This window comes from Paramisgurnus dabryanus, chromosome 20 (assembly GCF_030506205.2).
Source record: "Paramisgurnus dabryanus chromosome 20, PD_genome_1.1, whole genome shotgun sequence".
Taxonomy (NCBI): Eukaryota; Metazoa; Chordata; class Actinopteri; order Cypriniformes; family Cobitidae; genus Paramisgurnus; species Paramisgurnus dabryanus.
This window is the reverse complement of record NC_133356.1, coordinates 28,204,412-28,231,710: the sequence shown is the minus strand read 5'-3', so window position 1 is coordinate 28,231,710 and position 27,299 is coordinate 28,204,412. Positions and strand designations below refer to the sequence as shown.

Genomic DNA, 27,299 nt, shown 5'->3' with positions numbered 1-27,299 from the left:
TATAAAAAATGTCTTCGGTTTCTGATCAAACTGCAGTGGAAATCGTATGTGCCGCCTTGGGTCCTTGCGCAGACCGATTGCTATATGACATCAAGTAACGCGAGAGCGATTTCAACGCAGTACTGTCGCGTCACTTCTGCGATACTTTGATGTCAAACATCGATCGATCTACGCAGACGCATGTTGTATTTGTACCGTCTAGCACTTCACTGTTGTTATTCAAGTCACTCTGCTGGCTTACGTTATAACGTAACGGTTATAAAACTTTATTTAATTACGTAATCTATAAACATGATTGCGAGTCGCATTTGATTGATTTCCATCCGCAGATGATAACTCTCGTCATCCCTCGCTCCTGCACAGCGTCATCAAACTACGTTAGCGTTTTGCGACCTCTAGTGGCGGAAACTGCATATTGCGCTACAGGTAACGTTAGGTGAAATGTTTTTAAATGTCCACTAGGTGTCGCTTATTATCTGAATATAACGCCAATGTAAATTAAATGTATGGGATGCTGTGCCAGGTTTAACGTTTTAAATTAATGTCTCAATACGAAACAAAGGGATAAAATACACAAAGTTCCGTGTTGATTTTATTAAACGGTTAAAATATATATATTGAAGAATCGTAATCATTGACGAAGCATGTTTCCTAACAAAAGTTAAATGTTACTTTGTGTTATTGACTATTTAAGTTGAATTATCAACATTACGACCGCATTAAAATTCATGATTCTATTCCACCTACTCTAAATTTATTATAGCATAATTTGAATATCAGCACTGATTAGCGAGACCGTATCTATTTTATTAAGGTACCGATTAATTAGAATAAAGTTAAATGTATTTACACAAGTAAACATATGAGATTGTGTTCGATTTGATGCGACATCAAAATATCGCGAGAATAATTAAACATGCGAAGTTTGTAAAAAAAATCTGCGTGAACGGACCAATCAGTAAGAGCTGGGGGCGGGGCATGCATTAAATAACACTAGTCTATCCACTGTAGTGCATTGAGGATTTGGCAGTGACAGACCCACTCAGATTGAAGAAAAGCATTTATTTTGTGAGCTGAAGTAAAGGAACTCCATCAAGTTGAACAGAGAAACATTTCAGAAGATGGACAATATATGAATATATAAGTTTATCTCAATTCAAAACTGGACTTGGGAAGATATTTTATATCTCCGTATCTATACAATTGAACAGAAACATGTCAAAAAAAGACTAAAAACTTTTTTTTTAAAGAAATAAACGAAGCGATTAAGGTGTTTTGCTTAGCAAATAAAGCAACTAGCTACAATACTTTTAAATATTTATTGCCATTACATCTGAATGAGGCAGGCTAAAGTTAAATGTGTGTTTGTGGGGTCCTGTGCCCATCACAACCAGGTTAAATATAAAGCACCTGCTCATCATAGACTGCCGTCTGACAAGAGACTTGTCTATCACTTGTTGTGCAGCCCTTAAACACAGATACTGACGACTTCTCTTTCTTCAAACCTTTGCAAACATTTCTCATTTGAAATACTTACAATCATAGAAATGAAACTCAAATGTGGTATATAAAGGCATTTAAAGGAATTTAAAATGGAATAAAGGCCTTCGCTTCTGGTATTTTTAATTTAAACAATCCACCATTTCTTAGATCAAATTAAATAAAACATTTACTGTAAAGGTTTATGCATCCCTTTCAATTTTTTCAACAAAAACAAATTGTTAACAAAACTATGAACAGTTTCCAAAAATATTTTTCCTCTACAATATAACATCAATATTTAAGATCCTTCATTGAACTCAGTAAAGTATCCTCCTCATCAGCCTTGAACAAAGTTTTGATTTTGTAATGTAAAGAAACTGCAGCATAAACCCAAATAAACATGAATATAGTTTGCGGTGTAACAACCAAATTTAGGCTAGGGCTCAAAGTAGGAGCTGCTAAGTGCAAAGCAAAGAGCACATTACAGTGAAACGTCTGACCTCTGGATTTCTTGTAACAGGTTTTCTAGTTTCATTCTCAATATGGGTGTGGTTCTTGTAGTGTCTACTTTTAAAATCGTAGGCATTCTGTAAGCATCGTTAATTCAATACGGATTAGTCGAAAGGGCTGAAGTCCCTCTCTAGGTTTTCCGATTCATCATCGTCAGAGAAGAAGTCGTCGTCATCTATGTCGTCCTCGTCGTAATCTTCATGCCATTCTGGCACGTATTCATCATCATACTCATCATCTTCCTCCGCTTCATCGCCGACGTCCTCGGCGGCGTGATTATTGTTGTCCGAAGTTCCCGACTCCGAGCCCCTGTCGGATTTGGACCTGAAATAAAACAATAAACTTGTACTCTCTTCAAGACTGAGGAAGCATCACTTATGTTTCTCTGTGAATATGAGGTGGCTCACTCTTTGTTGGCATCTGTGTGATTAGCCAGATTCGAGGCCTGTGCAGTGTCTTGGTCTGACCCGGTCTTGGACTGATAACCAACACGGAAGTCCTGCCAATAAGAGAGATGAATGGCTTTTTTTCACATTAGCACCACTGAAATTCCACTTTCGAAAAAAACATCTTTGATGACATGGGGGAGTGTAAATTATCGAAATTTGTTTAATGAATGTGGAATATTCCTTTAATCTGATTATTAGAATAATCTGATCATGCAAACAGAATGGGTTATGAACATCATTTAATGCTTACTATACAACTACGTAGAGTGGGATTATGGGCCATTTTGACAGAGCTATGAACTTACCTGAGTTGAGTGTTGAAGGATGGCCACGAGACGTTCCTGAATTCTGCGAATCAGCTCCAAGCCGGTGTTAAGATGTTCTGGCTTTAGGAGTCGCACACAGGAGGCAAGATCTGTACACTGCAGGAGTGTCTCTTCTAAGGAAAACCAATATAAAAGTATTGATCATCATATGAGCAGATAGTAAACGCATTCATGAAATTGCAAAATAAAAGACCACAGTCAGGTTAGCAAGGAAAAATCCCAGTTATTTTTTTTTTCCAGATTTTTTATCACAGTGTGATTCATTTACAAAATTAATAGTAGGTTGTGTTTCCTAATACTATCCAAAGATATTGAATATAACAAGATTGAGCACTACTATAGATGCAACTTCCAGTAGACTTTAATATTGAATCAATAAAAACAGTAGGTTTTTTGATAACAAGCAAAATAAATGACAATAAATGACCTATACAAATATATATTAAATCTAACGTGAATCAACTACTACAAATGTATACATCAATGTTACAACTGTTAGCTACAGATCCTTAAATTCTTGCCTGGCTGACAAACCTCTCAGCACAGTTGTGTTCCATGATTGTCATCTCCCCTCGCCTTAAGCAAACCAAAAGTTTTTATTTTCGACAAGATATTTGTTTCAAAGATTAGTTTAGCCACTAGCCAGACCAATAAATAAATACAGACCAGAAGTTGACTTTGGTTCAGGTGCGTAACAGAGACACCCCACATGCATGAAACAGTCTATAGTGGGACAACGTAACGCTCAATAAGGCCGCACTGCACTGAAAGTCCCACCTACCAGTTAAAAGAACCAATCATCAATTGATAAAGACCCTCTGTACAGTCACGTAAGGTGTTACTGAGGGTTCATACCAGCCGCATTTGAGGCGTCAAATTTGCATCTACCACGTCTAGTTTGCAGCTTGAACATTTTGAGTTTACTCTCTTCATTCGCGCGTAAAAACGTGTGTGAATCGTAATCGAGACATTCATGCGAAAATTCGAATCATGGGAGAGGCTTCTGCGACTCCGCTTGCTTCCTGTAATCACGTCACTACTAGAGCAAGCTCCTGATTGCATGGATTAAAGTGAAAAAAAATTATTCTGACTGGAATTTTTTTCAGGCCAAGTCATATTCCTTTAACTAAAACTTAATGTAGGCGAGACCAATAGCATTTTAAGGGAAATTTTTTGCCATCATTACATATTCAAGTCTCCTGTGGCATATATAGGTAGCTGTAGTTTGCAGGGCATTTCAGATTAAGGCGAAACAGCTAAATAACTCACTATATAAAAAGAAAACATGAATATCACCACCTTTAATGAATCTTTTATTAATTATTTATTGATTGTAAATGTATTATTTTAGCATATTTACTAATCATTTTTTTAAAATCAAAGTTGAAACTGTTAACATTAGTGAATGCACCATGAACCACCGTCAATTACTGTAATGACATAAACAAGAATTAATTAATGCTTATATACTCTATATTTTTCATTGTTTGTTTATGTTATATAATGCATTTACTAATGTGAACAAATACAACTTTTTAATATCATATTATTCAGTACACATAAACGAATAATCCAGGGTCTGTTCTGTTCACACAACAGCTTACAGTCACAGCTCTAATACAGTAACGTTATGTATGAATATAAACCCTGAACGAGTAACTCGAGTTAAACTCATGTACAATTCGCACAAGCTGTCTGTAACCATAGTGAAAGATGTAAATTGAATGACTGTACCTTTATCAAAAAAATATTATGTTACAACAGAGGCAGCGCTGATGTGCTATTTTATTCGCAATGTTTCTGCTATTTAGTTTTTCCTAAGACCTAAATGGTCGTGTTTATATGAGGATATTTGCAAAGATGGGATTTTTGACTCATATTTGTTTTTAAGGCCAATAAAGCGGCAAAAATACTGCCAATGAGAAGCGAATGCGCAACTTGCATACTCCTCTGACACAGAAACAGCGAGCGCATTTTTGTGACCACACGCAAACGCAACTGCAAGAACCGACAGGTGGATGACATCAAAGTCCCGCGAGAGCATTTCGGAAGCAGTCTCCTCTTATGATTCCTCGAATCGCTCTCACGGGATTTGGATGTCATCTGCCTCTTGGTTCTTGTGGCGCCACATAAAGTTTACCTAAGAGTTTAACAAACCCGTTGTATCAGCCACTGGTTAGATCAGCATAGCAGTCAAAAACGGGACGCGGGTGATCACGTACGGGAGAAATTATTTACCCCAAAATACAGGACCCCTAACGTTAGTCATATTATGCAAAGACACGCAAGTTGCCTGGCTGTTTGGTTTTCTTAGCCCACGAACTGAAAGGCTTGCCAATCTTTATCATTTCGCTAAGCCAAGTAAATCTCTATTGGTCTTTTACACCTTTATCGATCTCCAAAACATCGGAGCCTTCCTGCGTTATAAGTTTGACCATGCTAGTTGAAATAAAGTTTTACCTCAGCTTAACGTGATACAGCCAGAAAACCCGGAGTGGATCTGGTGCGTATGATTACAGAACGCTTACAGTGGAGAGAGGAACGTGATTTGGCTCCACTCCAGGCTTTAATCACATCCAACTTAATACATGTCGTCTTTATGAAAAGTGAATTTAATAATTTTGCAATTGACAGAACTTTAATCCATGTGATTGGTTAACCCGGCGTGTTTTTCCACCAAAGTTCAAAATTTTCAACTCGCACGTTTCCAGCGGCAACACTCAATTTGCAACATGAGGTGGAATCGCATCTACCGCGCCACGTCAACCCATCTTCACATTGACTTAACATTGAAATCACAATCTGACCCTTAATGGTGCACTTAACACTATCCAAAGGCTGGTTCGGTTGACTAATGTGATCGCTCTGTACCGCGCCCGGGCACGGATTGGTTAATCATGCCCTGGCCTTGTTGCAGAACTTGGCTGGAGCGCGGTTCACTTGGGCTCAGGCGCGAAAGGCGCAGTGTGATCGCTAATCACGCCAGACCGTGTTTTAAAAGGAAAGACTTCAATTGCGTGACCACTCACCTTCTCTGCCATTATTAAAACTTTATGATGCGTGCAGCAAAGTTACGTGAACATCTACACTGCACACGCAACGGTCAACTAAGCAATATGATGGCATGTGAGATGGATGTGTGTCATCACGCACCAAATGACTCCGAATAAAAAACACAGACTTAACAATATGATGGGTTCCAGTTTTAAGTGAGCGCTTTACTTCCTGATTTGTTTAAAACAATCGCATTATATTGACGAAAGCGCGCCTGAGCTTGGAATGATGAAAGTACGGTGTGAGCGCGTGCATCTGGGGGAGTAGGTGGGGAGAAAATCGTGCTGGGGCGCGGTTTGATTTGTATAATGTGATTGCACCCTAAGAAACAAAAGGTATGGTACAGTTGATGTCAGGTTTAATTGTTGATCAGAAATAAAATTTAACAAGGATGCGATTTTAGAGATATCGCTCTTTCCGCATTCACGTAGATAGGACTGCAGTCTCTCATAATTGAAATAACTGCTCGGACGCTTCACAAACTTTGTACTTACCCAGTAGGATCTGCAGGGCATTGGTATGTAGGTCCAGAGCTTCTGTCTGTTGCTCCATCACATCCATCTTCTCAGTATCCTGGTTGTAATAGCTGTATACACACGAGTAAGCCAAAACCTACGTGACAAATGACATAACGCAAACAAAGGGTTAGAACAACGACTGGAAATAAAATCCACAATGTGAAATCATTCGAGACTCGCACCTTTCGAGCTTGAGCAAGAATCTTGCAGGCATCGATCACGAATGTCAAAGACTTCATCTGTAAAGCTTCATTGATAGAAAACACCTTGTTCTCCAGATTGATCGCAAAGTCCTGTAAATACAATAGGAAGATATTTGCATTCAAAACATGACTGATTAAACTAAACTAATTATGAAAGATGAATGGCTCCAACAAACCTTGGCTTGGTTATGAAAGGTGCATCTTTCATTGTAGTCCTGGAACTTCTTCTCTTGCCTTGCAGCTTTGCTGACCTGTGGTCACATTTTGACATAAAGTGTTGTTAAGCTGACCGACTGTTCAAATGTGTGATATTTGGGGGAAAAGTTTTATGCAACTTTTGAAATCCTCATAACTTAAGAGCATTTAAAAGAGGATGTTTAATTTCTCTAATAGTGCATTCACACCAGCACCGGTAGAGGCGGCAAAAACGCGCTACCCCATTGGCAGATTTTTTTGCTTGTTTTATGAACAAAATCACTTACATTTGATATTTTTGGTCTAAAAACTAGACTTATTTTTTTTGGGTCGTTTTGCTCATCAAGAAAAAGCATCTTAATATAAGATTTTTTTTATATTTTTACTGAAAACAAAACAAAAATACTACGAATTTTTTTCTTAAAAATATTTTTTTGCAGTGTAGTTTGCCCCTTGAACATTTTGAATGCATTCACTCGTCTAGTGCGAAATAGACGCGCGTAAAAAGCAAGCGTGAAGCAAAATTGACGTGCGTCTGAGGCAAAATGCGCTTATTGTGGGAGGGGCAAGTGCTAGGCGGTTGTCTGTTTGCAAGATGGCTGACGTTGATCGATGTTGACCTCCGCAGGCGGTCCGAGTTTCATCATTTCCTGTCTCTATAGAAATATGAACTCGCATCATATAACTCTGGGTGACTGCTCACTGACAATATCAGTCATTCCTCCGTGTTAAATGAGTGACTCCGGGCGGACCTGCAGCCACAGCAGCAAGTAGGCTTCTGATTGGTTAATGCGGCGCGAATTGACGCCAAAGTTTAAAATTTTCTACTCGTGCGTCAGACACAAATTTGCGTCATTCGCATGAACTAGACATGTGAATAAGGCGAATTTGCGTCTACCGCTCAGCGCTAAACACCTAATTCAGGCCACGAGATCTCCAGATGCGCATAAATGCGTCTTTACATTGACTTAACCTATCATTCGCGCCATATGCTCTATTCGTGTTTGATGTGAACACAACATTAGAGTTTAAAGGTGTTGTGTGTAGACTTTTAGTGGCATCTAGTGGTGAGATTTCAACAAAACCAAGTTACATGTACATCCACAGGAAGATATTTCAGCATTTGAGGATATTTACCATGGCCGAGCAGTTGTAGTAATCTTTATGTGTTGGCTTCCATGGCTTTAGACATCTCCAGCAAAACCCATGGTTACATTTGGCACACGTCATACTACAGGGCGATAAGGATTCTTCGTGAAATTGTTCAATTTACACCGAGTACAACATATATGGTAATAACGTGTCTAGTAATAATACAGAGTGGCATATTTTGTGTACACTCACTGTAGGCAACCCTCGTTTTTCTCAATCTGGGCTTGGCAGCTGGGGCAGCGTTTGGATATCAGTTTGGCCAGATGTTTACTCTGTGCTTCCATACTCATTCCCTCATAATAGCCGCCGTCATCCATCCACTGAGACATGTGACTGCAGCTGGCAGGGTAGTGAGCCTGGCAGTGGATTGGGTCATTTGACAGGTGTGAGTACAATGGCTTTATAAGAAAGTTCAAAAAGAGTTTTATTATTTGCTTCACCTCTGGGAAGTTACAGTTGAAACAGGAAGACCAGCAGCACTTGGAGCAGGTGCCCATGCTGCCAATGTTCTCCTTGCACAGGATCTGGTCACAGCCCTGAGGGTTGGTACACCAAGTCAGGTTGGAGCAGCACTCCACAAAGCCTCGCAAAAGGGCGTTGTCATACTGTAAACGAAAGCACACCCAAGCACAGATCAGGACATTTAGTCGATAATGATTATGTCTCTTAAACCATGCAGTGTTTGTGTTGAGCATGCACATACTTTGGCAATGGTGTCCTTATCAGTGAGAATGTTGTGAAAGAACTTGGATGTGGGCTGTGCCCGACAGTCTGTCTGAATAGGACAGTCACAGTTCATCACCAGGTTTTGTTCGATACGAGCGGTGAGGTACTCCTGCCAGCAGGACTGATGGGAAGAGAAAAAATAAATGTCAGACTGTACGTTAAAAGTCTTTAATTACACAGATATGTAAACAGAAGAGTCAAGTTTTAAATAGGAAAAATATCAAAACTCTTTGGTTATTTTTAGCGTGATGCTAATGGTCTAATCAGATTCAATGGATTATGCTAAGTTATGCTAAAAATGGTATCGCCAGACCCGGAGATCAGCTGAATGGACTGCAAAACGTTAAAAATCAAATGTTTAACTGTATGGGAGCTGGAAAATGAGCATATTTTCAAAAAAAGTGGAGTGTCCCTTTAACAGGCTTTATGAACAGCTGCACTACTTCCTGAACTTCAGCCAGCTCCTTGTTTCCTGTCTGCCATTATTGGACAAACTGATTAATCCAGGTGTGCCTGACCTCAGTAGTCACAACAACAATAATCAGACACACCTGGATTAATCAGTTTGTCCAATAATGGCAGACAGGAAACAAGGAGCTGACTGAAGTTCAGGAAGTAGTGCAGCTGGGCATAAAGCCTATTCTCAGAAAAGACTTGATCCTCATACTTACCCTGCAGCAGTAATGCATACAACAGAGCATGGGTGGTGGGTCACTCTCTTTGGACGGGGACAGGCACACAGGACACTGGGTAACAGGACCGGGCTCCGGCTGGGGGTTTTTGATCTTAAGCCCTGCGGCCAGGACCAGAGAGTCTGGGTCGTCCGTGTAGCGTTGGATCAACGTGTCCACGTTCCACTTGCAGTGTATGAGCAGGTGCTCTGCCCGGTCCAAATCCAAACTCAGAGTTCCTGCAACCTGCTGTACGGTGCGCTGCATCAGTTGCTTAACCTCTTCCTGAGTCATCGTGCGACCCATGGAGAAAAGCACAGCCTCCAGCACGCCGTCCTCCATATTCTGCGGGGGAACTATAAGACCTCCCAGGCTGTAGAGAGGAAAATATACACAAACAATAATGTTTGACAGACAGGATTATATCAGGTGCGCTTTTGATCAGCAAGCCTATACAAACTCTTTAATTAGAAAGAAACCTGCAAAATAGAGCACTGAAAAACGTAATTGAGAGTGTAAGAATATTTCAGTATTAAAGGTGCAGTGTGTACTTTTTAAAAGGATCTCTTGACAGAAATGCAAAATAATATTCAAAACTATATATTATCAGGGGTGTATAAAGACTTTTTTATAATGAACCGTTATGTGTTTATTACCTTAGAATGAGACGTTTTTATCTACAAACACCGAGGGTCCCCTTACATGGAATTCACCATTTTGGGGCCGCCATGTTTCTACAGAAGCCCTTAACGGACACATTTTTTTACTAAGTTGTCTTCGATGATGACATGTTTGTCCGGTGACGGCTACCGTAGCTTCTCTATGTGTTTCAAAAGCGAGGGGTGAGCAGTGGACTCGTTGGTTGCAATCCACAACCTCACCACTAGATTCCGCTAAAATTTTCCACAATGCACCTTTAAAAGCTCTTATTTTAGATTATTACACGTGGCTGTTGAATGGTGCATTCTGATTGGTTGATAAATGTTTCACAGGTATGCATTATTTTTCAGGTAACCGCACACCTTGTCAAATGTCTTCAAAATAGGCACCAGAGCAAGGTTTGTGGTAACAGCGGTATAAGCAGAATAATTGACTCCGGTACTTTAAATTATTTGAAAATAATGCACACCCGCGATGAAATGCATTACCACCTTGGGTGTGAATTATTTTCTTATAATTCAACGGCCCATCGTCAATTATTCCTTACATATATTATGGTTGAATATTTTGGCAATTGCAATAAAAGCATTCAACAGTAGGGGAAGTACAGAGACCATTTTTTAAAGACCATTATGAATGAAATTTAAGTCCAGTGCACATGCATCAATGTTTTTTAAGACCTTTTATCTTTCATGAGACAAAAACAAGATGCATTTTCTAGGGGTGTGACAAGACACCCCACAACATGAAACGAGACATGAGATTGTGTTCACAAGAATAATGCCTGGCTCACACTACAGGATTTTTTAAATCCTGGCAGATTATGAAATCTGGTTGCAGCACACACATAAGGAGAATCTTGTCAGATATTTTTTCTCTCAAATCTTAAACATGCTCACACTACAGGAATTTAAAATCCTAGTGCATCACACACTAAAGGATATTATTAGGATTATCTTGCCAGAGCAAGCACTTCACGTCACCTCAGGAGAAGAGTATATAAAGGAATGAAGATTATGATACATTTATTATGATTTCTTTTTAAATATTTACAAAGTAGCAGCTTTCATTTTAAAACTTAGGTGATATCTCCTCCTCAGCTCTTGTTTATGGCAATGATCATGATATGTTTTAAGGATGTGTTATGCAGGCAGTGTTTGAATGCATACTGTAGATGTATGCACAATCAAGCACCAACAATGGTCTAATCCTTATGCAAGATTTACTTAAATTTAAACATCTATTTAAAAACATATTTTAAATATAATTGGCCAGTCTATATATCACTTGTTTTTTTTTTTTTTTGCACATTTAGGAGTTACTATTAAGTGATGTATGCTATTTCTATCAATGCTCTGTTTTCCTGTTTCTTCCTAACAGGAATATTATTGTAGGTTTATAAGCATTGCTGCTAAATGCTTATGCTTGGTTAAACTCTATTTTGCACTGTTGTTTGCATTATTTAATTCCACTGTATATATACTGCTCTGCAGTGATATTATTTTTAGCTATATACTATGTAAATTCTATTTTTCTTGTTTATTCTTCTGAGGCTACTGGTCTTTGAGAGCTTCTAAACAAATTTCATTATAGTTTTATTATGACTGTAAAGTTTCTATTTTATTCTAATCTATTCTATCTTGCAGTGTAGTGTCTAGTGTTAAATTCAGTATTTACATTACCAATGGTTCTGGACAAATATGTAATTTAATGTGAAACGTTGTAATTCTGGAAATGAGGCGCATCAGATTCACAAGTGTGCGGTGTTTCAGCAATCAGTTTCTGTGCGTTTGTGGAGCACGTCACAAAAAAGAACTGAAAATCGTCATATCAATTTAAATTCGTTTTGTTAATATGCTAATTATTTAAGTGCAACATATTTCGTGTATGCCTATTTATTTTATTAAATTTCCTCTATACACAGAATAGCTGCAGGTGCGTGATGTGACTGACCATCATCATGTTCTGTTGTTTTTAAGATATTTTAGATAATGTTTATAAAAGAGTGAACAACGTGAATCAAGCGAGGAATTCATTTCGATATTTTAAATCGCCTGTCTGCCCCAACGAGCTGCAGTTGTGGCGGAATGAAAGTAGAATGAAACATTAACTTCCACAAACTATTTCTCCGGCTGCGCTGTCTACCCGTACTGCAGCTTGTTTCGCGGTCCCGAAAGCTGTCAATCATCTCCGTCTCTCATTGATTATTGTGAAAGTACTGACGTAATTATGCGGATTTAAAATCCTAAATATCAAACATGTTTGATAAGATCGGGGCGGCCCCGATTTGCTTGAGAGCATATCGCACGGTGTAAGTTTAGACTTTTAAACGTCTCACATTACAGGATAATCTGGGCCGAACTTCGGAGCCGATCAAGGTCCATTGCCCGATTTTCCCTCGGATTCTCGGCCCGATTATCCTGTGGTGTGAGCCAGGCATAAGACGAGTAAGATAAGATTTTTACACTTTACTGATATTACGAGACAGTTTTTCAGTTTTAAGAAATCCTTAATGATGAAATATATGATTAGAAAATTGTTTTTTATTTAACTGAAATCACATCCTTTTGAAATGTTTAACCAATCTAGGGTTTTCAATAACAATAATTTTGGTAATTGATAATAATGATGATCAAGTAATCTGATTTTTTTGTAATAAAAATAGACTTAAGTGGGCAAAAGCATTTAAAATGACAATAATGATGAGACAATAATAATTGGTTCAAATAAAGTTAAGTATTAAAACCAAATAATCAATTGTTAAAATAACAATTTAAAATATAAAGTGGTGGTTTTCCGAACAAGGTGTAGATTACACCCTAACTAGGTCTTATTTATATAAGGACATTTAAAGGTGCATTGTGTACATTTTATAAGGATCTCTTGACGAAAATACAATATAATATACATAACTATATTATCAGTGGTGTATAAAGACCTAACATAATGAACTCTATTGTTTTTATTATCTTAGAATGAGCCAGTTTTATCTACATACATCGCTGGTATCCTTACATGGAAGTCATGTTTTTACAGACAAACTGCTCTTCAAAGTGCATTTTACCCCTACGCCGTCTCAAATAACGGCATGTTTGTCCTGTGGCGGCTGCCATATGCGTTTTAAAATTGAGGGGAGAGCTGTTGGTTGCAATTCGCAATCTCACTCCGAGATGCTGCTAAACTTTACACACACCACCTTTAAGGAGTTTCTTAGAAACATACCTTACAAAATACATTACTTGTGTGGATCTTGAGAAAAAACAATAGCGTTAATATATTTTATGGCAAAAATATAAATAATTTAATTTAGGAGACATTGGCACGGCAAATGCACAGGATACGTGAGCAGTGGGCTTTTAATGCATGGCAGAGAGAAAGACCTCGTATATTATATAATACTTAAATATTTACAAAGACAGAGTAAGAACTTATTAAAAGCTTCATTTAATTCAGTTTTAATTCAGAACTGTAAGAAATAATCAGCAAATTAATATTTTTTGGGCAAAAGGAAAAGGCTTGGTTTAATTTATGTGCAGGTTTGTTTTTATGGATCTTCAAGTGAACCACACATCTTGAACGAGAGTACACTGGCAAACGTATGAGAGGAGGGACAACTCTCATTTGTCATCTATTAGCTGGCGGCAGTAAATGTAATGTTTATTGTCATAGTAACATGAAAGGCATCTCAACTATCACTGCGGTTAAATACATATACGCAGGGACAAGCAATATTTTTTTTTTCAAAAAAGAATGCGCTGCGGGAGCATTTCAATCAGCATTAGAATTAGAGATACATGGACGTAGGACAATTAAAACCGGTTTAAAATTATTAAAGACCTAGAACAGCAAATGTAAGACTTTTTTAGGGCCTTACATTTTTATTTTGAAATTTAAGACCCCGCGGAAACCCTGTATAAATGCCTAAACCTTTTTGACTAAATGTGATCAAGAACCTTAAAAATATAAATACAAAAAACTTTTGCAATGAATGCATTTTAAATACCAACTGGGTCTTTCTAAACAAGTTTGAAAAGCTGTTTAGCCAAAAGGTTATTGAAGGCAAAGTTATTGAATCATTAACTCAAAATTATAATTACATAATTTTCAATATATTATTATTATATAAATCTTTTGTGCACAGAATAAATGAGCAACAAACAAGATTTTAAATGGTCTTTATTTTTAATATGTTAAACATATTGGCACATATAAATTTGCTCAATTTGCCTTTTGCAATATATCTACCATATTTATGAAATTTTTTTTGCAGCTTATAAACGCAAAGTGTTCAATTTTAAAAAGAGATATAAAAAAACAAACTCTTAAAATGTAAAGAGTGTTATATACTGTAATCTGTTTTAGCGCAGAGACTGAATTTATATAATAGTGGGGCTACGTGTTTGTCCAGCCAATGGGAGATTTTTACAGTTCTGTTTGGCACAGAAATAACATCTAACATTTAAAGGAATATTCCATTTTCTTAAAAGAAAAATCCAGATAATTTACTCACCACCATGCCATCCAAAATGCTGATGTCTTTCTTTGTTCAGTCGAGAAGAAATTATGTTTTTTGAGGAAAACATTCCAGGATTTTTCTCATTTTAATGGACTTTAATAGACACCAACAATTAACACTTAACTCAACACGTAACAGTTTTTTTCAACGGAGTTTCAAAGGACTCTAAATGATCCCAAACGAGGCATAAGGGTCTTATCTAGCAAAACGATTTTCATTTTTGACAAGAAAAATAACAAATATACACTTTTAAACCACAACTTCTCGTTTAGATCCGGTCGTAATGCGCCAACGTGACCCCACGCAATACGTCATGACGTCAAGAGGTCACAGAGGACGAACGCAAAACTCCGCCCCAGTGTTTATGTGTTGAGAAAGAGGACCGTTCCGACGTTGTTGTATGTCAACTGATACTAATTAATGTCTTTGTGTCAGTTTATTGTTTAAAATAGTCAGCAAACGTGAGTTTTATATATGTAACACGTGACCTCCCTACGTCACTACGCATTTACGTTAGGTCGCGCTGGACCGGATTTAGACGAGAAGTTGTGCTTTAAAAGTGTATATTTGCTATTTTTATTGTCAAAAATGACAATAGATAAGACCCTTATGCCTCGTTTGGGATCGTTTAGAGTCCTTTGAAACTCAGTTGAAAAAAACTGTTAAGTGTTGAGTTAAGTGTTAATTGTTGGGATCTATTAAAGTCCATTAAAATGAGAAAAATCCTGCAATGTTGTCCTCAAAAAACATAATTTCTTCTGGACTGAACAGAGAAAGACATCAAAATTTTGGATGACATGGTGGTGAGTAAATTATCTGGATTTTTCTTTTAAGAAAATGGAATATTCCTTTAAGTGCAACCTGAGGATATTTAAAGACCCTTGATATTTGATTCCATTCATGACGAAACAAAACCTTTTCTTTTTTGGCAAATATTTACATTTGGATACAGCTTATTGCAATGCATTCTGGGATTTCCTTTTATTTTAAGGATACATGCAATCCTGCCCTTCGAATTTGGCCAAAGAATGATATCTTTATGGAACAGAACATCATGCATAGGGAGCTTTAAACAGACATAAGACATAAACATCTCCCACTCTCCGTCTCCTACGAGGCTCAAAGATCAAAGGTTAAGGGTCATCAGCACACCTGGTGTCTGCCTTGTCGCTGCCTCCCGCGGAGCTCTTCTTCACGTCTATCTTAAAGGAGAACTGCGCCTGGCCCTTGCGGGGTGTGGTGGGGTCTTCCATTAAAAACTCTACGATGTGTGGGCTCTCTTCGTTGCGGCGCAGGTACCCTTTATTAATGACGTGCATGATGCAGGAAAGTACATCGGTCGTGCTGCAGCTGAAACGGAGCGAGGCAGCACCACGAATCGACTCCTGTTTCTGACATCTGTCCAACACCTGCAACATATGCAGAACATTTCTAGCATTAATTCCAGCTTGAAATTACACTGTTAAATACATTGTTAGTACTTTATATACACAGGGTTCCCACACCTTAGTTAACTTCAAATTCAAGGGCCTGTCAAGGACTTTCCAGGTCCAATACCTTCAAATTTACTTATAAAATTAAGGTAAGCATTCCCTTAGGGTCAAACTCTTGTGTGTTTTGATTATCGCTCTGAATCTGATCTCTATCAAAAGTCCTTTACAAAAAATTTTGAAAAAACCTACCTATATTTGAGAGGTGATAAAAAGAGAACAAATGAAGGTATGATGAAACTTTTTTTTTTGAAAGCAGAGGGTCTGTTCTTTCATTCAATATATTGTATGTTTATATATTTAACGAAGAACATTTTCTGGAAGGCATCAAACTTTTGTGAAACTCATAAAAAATGCTGGTGCCGGAGCATGTTTAGCGGCCATGGTGTTGGCCACGCTTCAGGCAAGCCTTACGTCAAGTGTTAACGCTTCTATCCCGTGTGAATGTACCGTTATACTTTAAACGTCATATTTTCAATACTCCTGAAGACTTTACCTTAAACACCAAATTATCAATATGCATCTCCTTCTCATTCTTCATGATTTGGACAATGACACAGTAGACGTAGTTCCTCTTCCTCTCCAGCGTGATAGCAGCATCTTCATCCACATTAAGGTATGTCTGCTTAGGAAGCAGGAAATGGTGAACGCGTCTGTCTGAACTCTGCGACAGGGACCTCTTGTTCAGTTTCAGGACCCCTAGAAAGTGAATCAGAGTTCATACAGATCCCTGTTGGTTTACGATTGTTTAATGATGTAAATGCTTTGCAATTCTATTAAAAAAATTCATTTGTAAATCTAGAACGACAGCAATTCAATTCAGCAACCTTTAAAATACATTTCACCTAATGTATCATAAAGTGCACATATTATGTTCAATTTTACAATATGTAATACAAGTTTCTGGTGTGCCTAGAATGTATCTGTGAAGTTCAGCTCAAAATACCACACAGATCATTTATTATAGCATGTCCAAAATGCCCCTATTTGAATGGGAGCAATAAAGCTTCATGTCTGTTCCTTTAATTGCAAAAGAGCTACCAACAGACAGTGAGCACTTTTGGTTAAAAATAGATCTGATTCCTTTGAATACAGTTTTAGACAATAACTCATTAGCGCCACAACGTGCTAAAAAAAGACATTAAGAAAAACCTTTGGGTTAAATGAACCAGTCAATGAGTGGCTGTGGGCGGAGCTTTGTTTGTGTGACATCACATTAACAAGAGAATCAATTCAGCCCGCTCACCCTTCATGGGGTCCTGGCTACAGCCGGATTGAATGAGAACACCCTTCTCCACAGTAAGAGGTTTGAGAGCGTGAGTCAGCATGGCTGGAGAGAGACCGGTGGTCTGCTGTAGAGCCTCCACACTAACATCCTGTACAACAGAGGCAAAAAGTGAAGTACTAGTATGCCGTACATAAGCCTGCAAACATAGTTTTGGCTTGTAAGCTTGACATCTTTGAAGTGTGCGTTTAGAGACAAACCTCCTGTTGGTTGAATTGTAGCAGGATGTACATCTGCAGCGTGGAGACGTAGAGCGTACAGGAGCCGTAGTGAAGCTCTGCATGGCCGAGCCAGGTCCACTGCAGCCTCCTGGGCTTACTGTGACTGAGGCTATACATGCACTGACCTACACAGCAGATATACATTATAATGCATATTAATGGACAAATGCAATAACTTTTAGATGGGAAGAAAAGAAGTTTAAAAAATAACATGTGCCTAAATCAATATCCTTGTTGAAGCAAAACTACTATAAACCAATCAGATTTAGTGTAAATATGAGAATGAAGGGTTTATACATCATTTCTTAGCCAATGAATTTTCATGGGTTTCAATGATCTTTCCAAGAGTCTGTGATTGGGATTACACTTTGGATAAAAGCTAAATGAATGGATATAATATAAAATGTAGATGACTGGATATAGAAGGTTGTCCAAGAATAATTTTCATTTCATAAAACAATTGAGAGCTGAGTGAAAGTAGCAAAAAACTACTTATTTTAAAGAATAAAAAAAATACATTTCAATTTTTTTCTTTGTTCAGTCGAGGAGAAATTATGATTTTTGATAAAAACATTCCAGGATTTTTCTCATTTTAATGGACTTTTATAGACCCCAACACTTAACAGTTTTAATGCAGTTTAAAATTGCAGTTTCAAAGGACTTTAAACAATCCCAAAAGAGACATAAGGGTCTTATCTAGGGTAACAATTGTCATTTTTGGCAAGAATAAAAAAATTCACTTTTAAACCACAACATCTCTTCTTCCTCCGGCTGTGTGACGAGCCAGCGCGACCTCACGTAATACGTCATTACATCAAGAGGTCCCGGCTGACGTCTGTAAAACTACACCCCAGTGTTTACAAATGTGTAGATAGAGGACCGTTCTGAGGTTGTTGTATGTGTAATGATACTAATTATTGTCTGTGTGTCAGTTTATTGTTTAAAATGGTCCACAAATGTGCGTTTCATATATGTAACACGTGACCTTTCCAAGTCATTACGCAATTACGTGAGGTCACGCTGGTGGGTCACAAGACTGGAGGAAGACAAGTTGTGGTTTTTGAAGTGCATATTTTTATTTTTATCCCAAAAATGACAATGGGTTCACTAGATAAGACCCTTATGCCTCGTTTGTGATTGTTTAGAGCCCTTTGAAACTGCATTAAAACTGTTAAGTGTTGGGGTCTATTAAAGTCCATTAAAATATTTTCCTCAAAAACCACATTTCTTCTTGACATCAACATTTTGGATGACATGGTGGTGAGTAAATTATCTGGATTTTTTTTTTTTAAATGGACTAATCCTTTAAACATCTTTATTTCATGAAGCACACGCAAAAGACTCTAAACAGGAAGTGATGTGACCAGTTTTGCATAACACAGATGTTTGTCAAGCAAAACATCCCCTTTCACAGCTACATCAGGTTAGGCACCACAAAACACATCATATCATAGTTGAATGTAGTTAAATCTGAACTAACTGTTAGTGTAGAACTCAGTAAACCCAGCCAGGTATCTGCAGAGTTGAGAGGGGAAGTGTTTGCTAGGATCCTCCATGTAGCAAGGAGCTGACACAGCCCAGCAACGTGGAGATAAGACCAACACTTTCACATCACTCTCTTCTTCAGGCTCAGACACATCCTCATCCATCATCTGATGGCACACAAACAAACACAAAACATTTAAAACATGAGTTATACCGTCGTCATTAGTGAGAAACACCCTTGATTGAAAACTTAAAAACGAGTCATACAATGTCTTAAAGAGCACGTCACATTTATGGTTATTAAGTTGAGCACGAAGTTGAGCATCTCTTACATAAGTGGGCATGCACACCAAAGCTTGGATGCCAGCGGCAGGCATATGTCTTCCAATGGAAGCGCGCTGTTTTTCAAAAAAGCCAGCTGCTAGCGTAGAGAGTTTAAAAATATTCAACTTTGGGTGAAAAGCTCAGCTCACCAATGTCAGTTCTCACACGACCGTCCAATCACAGTGGAGGAGGGGCGAGACAAATATCATAACAACCAACCGGCACATGGTACAACAACTGATAAACAAAACAGAAGTATCACAGCTACCACAGCGCTCAGCTGAAGAAAGGTGACAGTCGGCTGAAAAAATGCTGGAGGTAGGAGTCCACCTGTGTTTCAGCCATGTTTAAAAGCTTTGTTGTGCACGCGCCCTTAAGACATCACTCTCACCTCCTCAAAGTTCTCTAGATTTTTGTCCAGCTGCTGTAGACGATACAGATGAAACTCCTGCTGAAGCTCCTCCGACCCATTGAGGCTGCTGAGCATCTGCTGGGGAAATCGGTTTGGGAAGCAGGTCCCGATCTGCTCCACCACAGCGCTCTCAAGCCACACCCTTCCCTGACCCAAAAGACGATCACCCAGATAATACCTGAAGACAGCAAGAAATAACTTGATTTATTAAAAAATTCACCACTTGGCATTTTCCCTACATTAAACTGTCTTACTATTACTACCCATACCAGCTAGCACAAGTCGTGATACCTGTAAAAGTGCTCAAAGGTGTTGGCGAGCTCCAGACCCGACAGGAAGAGCATGGGCTCCAGGAACTGCTGCAGCTGGCTCAATGTGTCCACGTTAGAGTCCACTCCACTCTCCTGGATCATCTTGTCTATGTACTGTGCAAACCGTTCACTTACCTTAAAAGGAAAAAAAATCAATTATGGTTCATGAAAATTACTGCTTGCCGTCTGGGAATAATATTGATACTAGTTCGAAGGTATGAATTGAAAGTCCCAAAGAAATGCCCTTAAACATGCAACATTATTTAGTGTTAATTTTGTCACCTATTTTTAATTTAGTTTTAGTCTTGTGCCAAATGATGTCCTTGTTAGTTTTAGTCATATTCAGTCTTAGTCGACTAAAAGTCTCATCATTTTAGACTAGTTTTAGTCAAAAGACAACTCATGGTATCTTGGTCAAGTTTTACTCTAAAAGTCTTGTCATTTTAGTCTAGTTTTAGAAAACTCAATATATCAAGTTTTAGTTAAAACATTTTTGTCTTTTTTTAAATAAATTATTTCTGAGATCATTTCTGATAGCCATATCAGTCAAATAGTGTTTCACACATCTCAAATCTTGGTTAAATGTCATAATCACCTGACAAAATTTGTTGAACGTTGAATGATTTTTGTTGAATGCAACTTTGTTAAACGTGTCTGGTTTTCTAATTTAAGATAAACATTCACAAAGGATGTCAGCGCTCGTCGCTCATGTTCGCTATCTATGTGTGTTGTCTTCTTGCTCGATGTAGTTTCGTGGAGTATGAGACCTGTACTAACTTGAGCAACAGCGCAAACTCATTCAGTGTATTTTGAAGGCGTAACGTAACAGCTGAATATTCTATCTCTAGTCTAGATGATTGTAGACGAAAATGAAGAGAGATTTTATCTTTGTTTTTATTTTATGCAAAACTTTTTCATCTCATCTTTTTGTTGTCAACATTAATGCATGTTAATTTAGTTTTAGTCAGTGTTTTTGGACATCTGTGCTGTCTCGTCATCGTCTCGTCTTAGTCATGAAAAAAAGGTTGTTACCGAACATATTTAGTCTCGTCTGACAAAATTAACGCTAACATTATTTGATGCATCTTTGCAACTGAAACAGGAAGTCAGTCTGGAACTATCAAGTAGACCCTCCCTTATTTTTTAAATAACCAATAATGTTTCATTTATGACACAGTCTGGAAAAGCCACATTTGACAGCTTGCAAGCACCACATTTGTCAACATCATCAGTTATGTGTCCAAGGGGAAATAGTATTTCGTTCGATTACTCATTACTGAAAAAAGCAACGTCATTTGTAACACCTTTATTCCTATTACTGGCTATCGTGCTGTGCTATCGTGTTTGTGGGTGTGCTGTAGCAGTCAGAGTAATGCAATATCAGACTTCATTCACCCCAAAGGAAACAGATTTACAATGTCTGAATTGTTTCTTACCCCATACATAGTGTACTGTGTGTCATACAAAACATAATAACTACATTTAGTAAAGGATCAAACAAGTGTCTGATTTCAGGCGCAGCTTACAAGCTTTTTTTCATAATTTCGGGGACATGGCTTTTCAGATGCTAGAGCATGGCCTGGCCAATTTTAAGACTTCAGGTTTAGAAATGAAGGGCCGCACTTGGAAAAATTACTCAACCTATAAACAAAATTTACATTCTCTATTTTTACGCATCTTTTCCATGATTTTTTCTGTTCAGATTGCCTGGTTGCTGACTCACATGCATAGCGGTGAGGATGGAGAGCTGAAGCAGGGCAGCAGAAAAGCCCTGGCGGAGCGCCAGCACAAAAGCTGTGTGCTGCCCGAACAGTTCCTCCATCGCATTCTTCAGCCGTAAGAACATGTTCCTGTAGCGCTCTCCGAAATCAGGAAGGCTGCATGTCAAATCCAAGAAACTCTTTACCTAGAAACAACCAGAGCATAGACATAATACTTTTTTATCACTTTTAAAAGAGAGATTTTGCAGTAATTCACTCTGTGCCTGAGTATATAGGGTTAAACAGGCCATTTCACATTGATATTCGTCTAACCTGTCGCTGAACGACACCTTGCCAGCAGAGAGCAATGCCAGCGATGCTGCTAGTATTCTTTACTTTGGGTTTGGAAGAGGAAGATGATGAGTTTACTGAAGTGGTTTCTTTATTCTTTCCATCTTTCCCATCTGTAAAACAATAAAAGCACTTAAATAAAATGACATTGAGAAGATTCAATCAAAAACATACAATATGGCCTACAAACCACAATAAAGGCAAAACTGAAATCAAGTGCCAGCAATAAGGGCTGCACAATTAAACTACAAAGTGATATTTGAATGTGCCCCATCCCTGGTACGTAATAAAGATAAATAAAACAAAAATCTTTTTATACCAATTGTGCAGCCCTACCAGCAATTCAAATGGAAATTTCAACAGAATTAAAATATTCATACAAAAGCAGAAATAAACAAATAAAGATTATGAAAAAATAGCTATTTGTTATGGTTAGTTTGGAGTTGGGCAGAGCAGATGGATGGGGTGCTGCAAAATACAACAACGAGGTCAAAATGAAACAACATTAGGTTCTACACTATTACTTACTCTTCAAATCTCTGCTTCTGTTGATACCTTCTGAAAACAAAAAAAATACCTTGAAATGTGCTGCTATACCAATTAGAATACAAATCCCACAATAACACTACAAGTATGACTCTTTATCTTCAAGTCTCCCACAGCAGCAGCACTTCAGACTTTAGTTATTCTGTACTGTTTTGAAGTCACTCACTGGATTTAATGGGAGGTTTAAGCTCCTCTGTATCGACCGTACTGGTGTCCACATGTACGAGCAGATGAGTGAGACGCCGTACACGAGAGTTAAAGATGGAGGCTGAGGTCTTACATTTCCTGGAGGATTCAGCGTTCTCTAAATACTCAGTGAGCAGCCAAGACAGAGGGCTCAGAGTAGACGTCTCTGTTAACCAGAAAATCAAGTCAATACAAATCACAAATTAAAATCCAAACACAATGAATCAGCTAAAATATGGTTGAATGGCTAGCTAATGTTTAAATTACATGTAAAGTCAGATATTAAATGTTTTTCGGAGTTTGTGACACCACAGAAAAACGTGTTTTTAACCAGCCAACCAAGTATAAATGCTGGACAAAACGCCAACCTGAATGGATACTCGTGATTGTGTTTGGGGCGGGGGCCATGTGAAGGATTAAACAGTGCTTAAAAGTGCATCATTAAAGGAATATTCCATTTTCTTAAAAAAAAAATCCAGATTATCTACTCACCACCATGTCATCCAAAATGTTGATGTCTTTCTTTGTTCAGTCGAGAAGAAATTATGTTTTTTGAGGAAAACATTGCAGGATTTTTCTCATTTTAATGGACTTTAATAGAGCCCAACATTTAATACTTAACTCAACACTTAACAGTTTTTTAACGGAGTTTCAAAGGACTCTAAACGATCCCAAACGAGGCATAAGGGTCTTATCTAGCGAAACGATTGTCATTTTTGACAAGAAAAATAAAAAATATGCACTTTTAAACCACAACTTCTTGTCTAGGTCCTTTCCTGCGTGACCTAACGTAAATGCGTAGTGACGTAGGGAGGTCACGTGTTACATATATGAAACGCACATTTGCGGAACATTGTAAACAATAAACTGACACAAAGACATTAATTAGTATCAGTTGACATAAAACAACGTCAGAACGGTCCTCTTTCTCAACACTTGTAAACACTGGGGCGTAGTTTCGCGTTCGTCCTCTGTGACCTCTTGACGTCATGACATATTGCGTGGGGTCACATCACGCATCACGACCGGATCTAGACAAGAAGTTGTGGTTTAAAAGTGCAAATTTTTTATTTTTCTTGTCAAAAATTACAATCGTTTCGCTAGATAAGACCCTTATGCCTCGTTTGGGATCATTTAGAGTCCTTTGAAACTCCGTAAAAAAATTGTTAAGTGTTGAGTTAAGTATTAAATGTTGGGCTCTTTTAAAGTCCATTAAAATGAGAAAAATCCTGCAATGTTTTCCTCAAAAAACATAATTTCTTCTCGACTGAACAAAGGAAGACATCAACATTTTGGATGACTTGGTGGTGAGTAAATTATCTGGATTTTTTTTAAGAAAATGGACTAATCCTTTAACTCTTTCACCACCATTGACGAGACATATCGTCATTTAAGATAAAATATTTGCATAAAAAAGTGTTACGGATGAGGTTTTAGGGTTATCTGTGATAACGAAATTATCCACAAAATGACGCACTTCCCTAATTTATAAAAAAACTGAAGCAATTTTTTTTTTACACTGCGTTTATGTTTTGATTATCATTCTGAATCTGATCTCTAACAAAATTCCTTTGCAATTATTTCAGCTTTTTGCTGAAAAAAAAATTATTTTTGAAGAAAAATACCCATATTTAAGAGTTTAAGCAGGGAAAAACATACAGATAGGATGAAACGTTTTTTTTTTTTTTTTCGTTTTGTTTGTTTGTTTGTTTATTGTTTGTTTGAAAGCAGAGAGTCTGTTTTTTTATTTGATTTATTTGTATGTTTATAAATATTAAAAGAAAATGTTCAGCAATACATTTCTAACATTTATAATGTGTTCATAAACAATTTTCAAGATTGACTTTACATGGACTTTAAGAACTGGTGAATTAACCCTCATAAGACCCTATTTTCCTGTATACGTTATGGTCCCTTGGGGGTAAAAATGACCCGATAGATTAAAAGAGTGATTACAAAAAATATATACATTTTTAATGAGACAAATAATAATTTTTTTTTTTATTTACTTTCCATCTATACATTAATGCTGTGTTTTGGGAGATATGAAGTACTTTTATACCCCTTTACCACTCAATTCCTCAACTACCTCATTCGCTGCCTTAAAAATATCAAATTTTTATGAAAAATTCACATAAATTATGATCTAAATTTGATTTAAAATTGTTTTTAGATATTGATCTAGATCAGTGGTTCTCAAACTGGGGAGCGCGAGATGGTGCCAGGGGGGCCCCAGTTTTATGACATTTTATAAAATAAATGAATTTATTATGAATTCTGTGCAATTAAACCTACAAAAATAAGGCTACTAACCAACAGCACTAATTTCTATCATTTAATATGTTTTGTTTAATTAAAAGTTGAGTTTTAGAACAGTTTTTTGTCATAAATTTTCTTTGGGGGGGGGCGCGAAGGAATGCGTCGTACACAAGGGAGGCCGCACGCTAAAAAAGTTTGAGAACCGCTGATCTAGATGTTATGTGTTGAATTCAGCCATTAAGTGTTTAGAAAAAAACAGTTTTATGGTTACAGTTTACGAAAAAATCACTTATAGAGACCCATTCATTTCACTGAATGTGGCCAACTTCTTAACATCACTACTTTATTGATACATTTTGTGCATTTATGTTAATATAAACATTAGAAAGGACATTAAAAATAAAAAATATTTCAAATAGAAGAAGTTTTTGATGCATTTTGAAATGTATGTTTTTACAAAATGCCACAGAAATTTGCCTGAATGTAAGTGTGTGTGTGTGTGTGTGTGTGTATGTTTGTCTTTATGTGTGTGTAAGTTTTACTGTGTCTTTGTGTGTGAGTCTGTGTTTTGTGTGTGACTTTGTCTTTCTGTTTGTGTGTGTGTGTGTGTCTTTATGTGTGTGTAAGTTTGACTGTGTCTTTGTGTGTGAGTCTGTGTTTGTGTGTGACTTTGTCTTTCTGTTTGTGTGTGTCTATGCGCACGTGTGTGTGTGTATGTGTGTGAGTATTTTACATCTTTGGCTGTTTTTTGCCAAATTCTATAAGAAATGCTCTCTGTGGCAGTCATACCTTTGTGTGTTTGTGCGTGTCTGTTTGTGGGTGTGTGTGATTGAGCATGCATTTTCTATGTAACATTTGTGCTCTAGTACCAGGCCTACCTTTCTGTGTTAAAATTTTCAGTTTTATTCTGGATGCATTGATTTTTTTGACAATTTTTTTGCATTTCCCATTCATTTAAATTGGGGTCATTTTTACCCCCAAAGGGACTAATTAAGTAAATTTTTTTACGCCTCTTTAGAACGACCGAATCGAGCCCAGTTTTTTTTATATGAATCTTGACAGGTAATTTGGAAAACTCACAAAATTTTATCCCACTGAAATGAAGGGAACCATGTTTTTAAACTAAAGAAAAGTGGCTTGGGGGTAGAACTGACCCCAAGGGTCTTATTACGGTTAAGTATAAAGCCAGCTTTATACTTCTGCGTCAATTGTATGACAGCCTATGCAGAGATGCGAAACCTGCAGGCCTACAAAGTAAGCCTGACGTGCACCTCTCCAAAAATGTAACTACCATGCAAACCGCTGTGATTGGTCTGCTAGAACCCCTCCCTCAGGACAAAAAGATCTACAGCACATTTCCTTGTACACATTTCTGCTTGCGACAGTAAAAACAATGATGGACCACATTGAGGGGTATTTAACAGCTCAGGTTGCAACAAAAGTCTGATTATCTCCATCACTGCTGACGCTTCTCTAAAACAGTAAACAATCCGCTTCTTTGGTTTTTGACTCAATACTGTAGCATCCCGTGGACATTGCCTACTAGCCATTTGCATGTGTAACGCACATCGAGCCGAACAATGATGCAGAAGTATAAATGAAAACTGCCGCGTAGCCTACGGCGTAAAGTCTACGGCATAGGTCCTATGCAAACGTATACAGCCAGCTTTAGGCAAATGCTGGCTGATTTTACACAACTTTCAAGATTGTGTTTGTATATGAGACTTACAGTGTAGTGCATCCCACAACCGCAGGTTACCTGAGATAGTGATGCTCTGTATAATGGGGGTGATGAGGGCTTCCCAGCAGGTCCGACCTAAGGCCTCTGACGCCTCAGCATCAGGCAGAAAACGATCAGCAAACATCTGCTCGTGTCTTAGGGCACTGTTTAACCTAAACCCCAGAGAAAGCTTATTAAGAAGCGTGAAACCATCCACCAAGGTTCACCATCTAGAACACAGTACTCATTTATTTGGCAGCGGCCGAAACACTACCACTGTAAGACTGCTGGAAAATATTCAACAACAAGACCTTACCCGCTATATATCTGCCCTGTAAATGAAATCAAGCAATAGCAGAAGGTCTCACTTGTTAAAAAGCTGCAGCAGCTGATTCTTTTCCTCCAGGATCTCTTGGCACCAGGTGTGAGCTTTTGTAGTATAGAAGAGATACGTGCGGCAACACAGTTGCTCTTTAAACACTGGCCAGAACGTGGGCTTTGGCCCAAGAACCTCAAACCCGTGCACTCTCGTATCAATGCCACCCTG

The 27,299-nt window shown here is 37.9% G+C and overlaps 2 protein-coding genes across 4 annotated transcripts in view; one reads left to right on the top strand and one right to left on the bottom strand.

Annotated features, from left to right (window-relative positions):
- The window catches only part of dnph1 (2'-deoxynucleoside 5'-phosphate N-hydrolase 1), a 58,086-nt gene that overhangs the window by 1,701 nt on the left and 29,086 nt on the right, over positions 1-27,299 (top strand). The gene's annotated exons all lie outside the window — the stretch shown is intronic.
- Positions 1,043-27,299, bottom strand: part of LOC135733075 (cullin-9) — a 53,393-nt gene continuing 27,136 nt past the window's right edge. The window contains exons 19-42 of one of the 3 annotated variants that reach the window (XM_065251393.2): positions 27,121-27,296; positions 26,792-26,925; positions 22,754-22,939; positions 22,570-22,599; positions 22,024-22,154; positions 21,714-21,896; positions 19,971-20,125; positions 19,659-19,857; positions 18,939-19,110; positions 17,438-17,583; positions 17,199-17,328; positions 16,449-16,651; positions 15,615-15,871; positions 9,287-9,659; positions 8,593-8,736; positions 8,330-8,494; positions 8,082-8,245; positions 7,875-7,968; positions 6,719-6,793; positions 6,522-6,632; positions 6,316-6,433; positions 2,747-2,880; positions 2,400-2,491; positions 1,043-2,316 (exon numbers count right to left, since the gene is read on the bottom strand). In XM_065251393.2, coding sequence (XP_065107465.1) covers positions 2,097-2,316; positions 2,400-2,491; positions 2,747-2,880; positions 6,316-6,433; positions 6,522-6,632; positions 6,719-6,793; positions 7,875-7,968; positions 8,082-8,245; positions 8,330-8,494; positions 8,593-8,736; positions 9,287-9,659; positions 15,615-15,871; positions 16,449-16,651; positions 17,199-17,328; positions 17,438-17,583; positions 18,939-19,110; positions 19,659-19,857; positions 19,971-20,125; positions 21,714-21,896; positions 22,024-22,154; positions 22,570-22,599; positions 22,754-22,939; positions 26,792-26,925; positions 27,121-27,296 — 3,792 coding nt within the window. In that variant the 3' untranslated portion in view covers positions 1,043-2,096. The remainder of the gene's footprint in view (positions 2,317-2,399; positions 2,492-2,746; positions 2,881-6,315; positions 6,434-6,521; positions 6,633-6,718; positions 6,794-7,874; positions 7,969-8,081; positions 8,246-8,329; positions 8,495-8,592; positions 8,737-9,286; positions 9,660-15,614; positions 15,872-16,448; positions 16,652-17,198; positions 17,329-17,437; positions 17,584-18,938; positions 19,111-19,658; positions 19,858-19,970; positions 20,126-21,713; positions 21,897-22,023; positions 22,155-22,569; positions 22,600-22,753; positions 22,940-26,791; positions 26,926-27,120; positions 27,297-27,299) is intronic. The other 2 variants (XM_065251397.2, XM_065251404.2) reach the window with 2 other exon arrangements.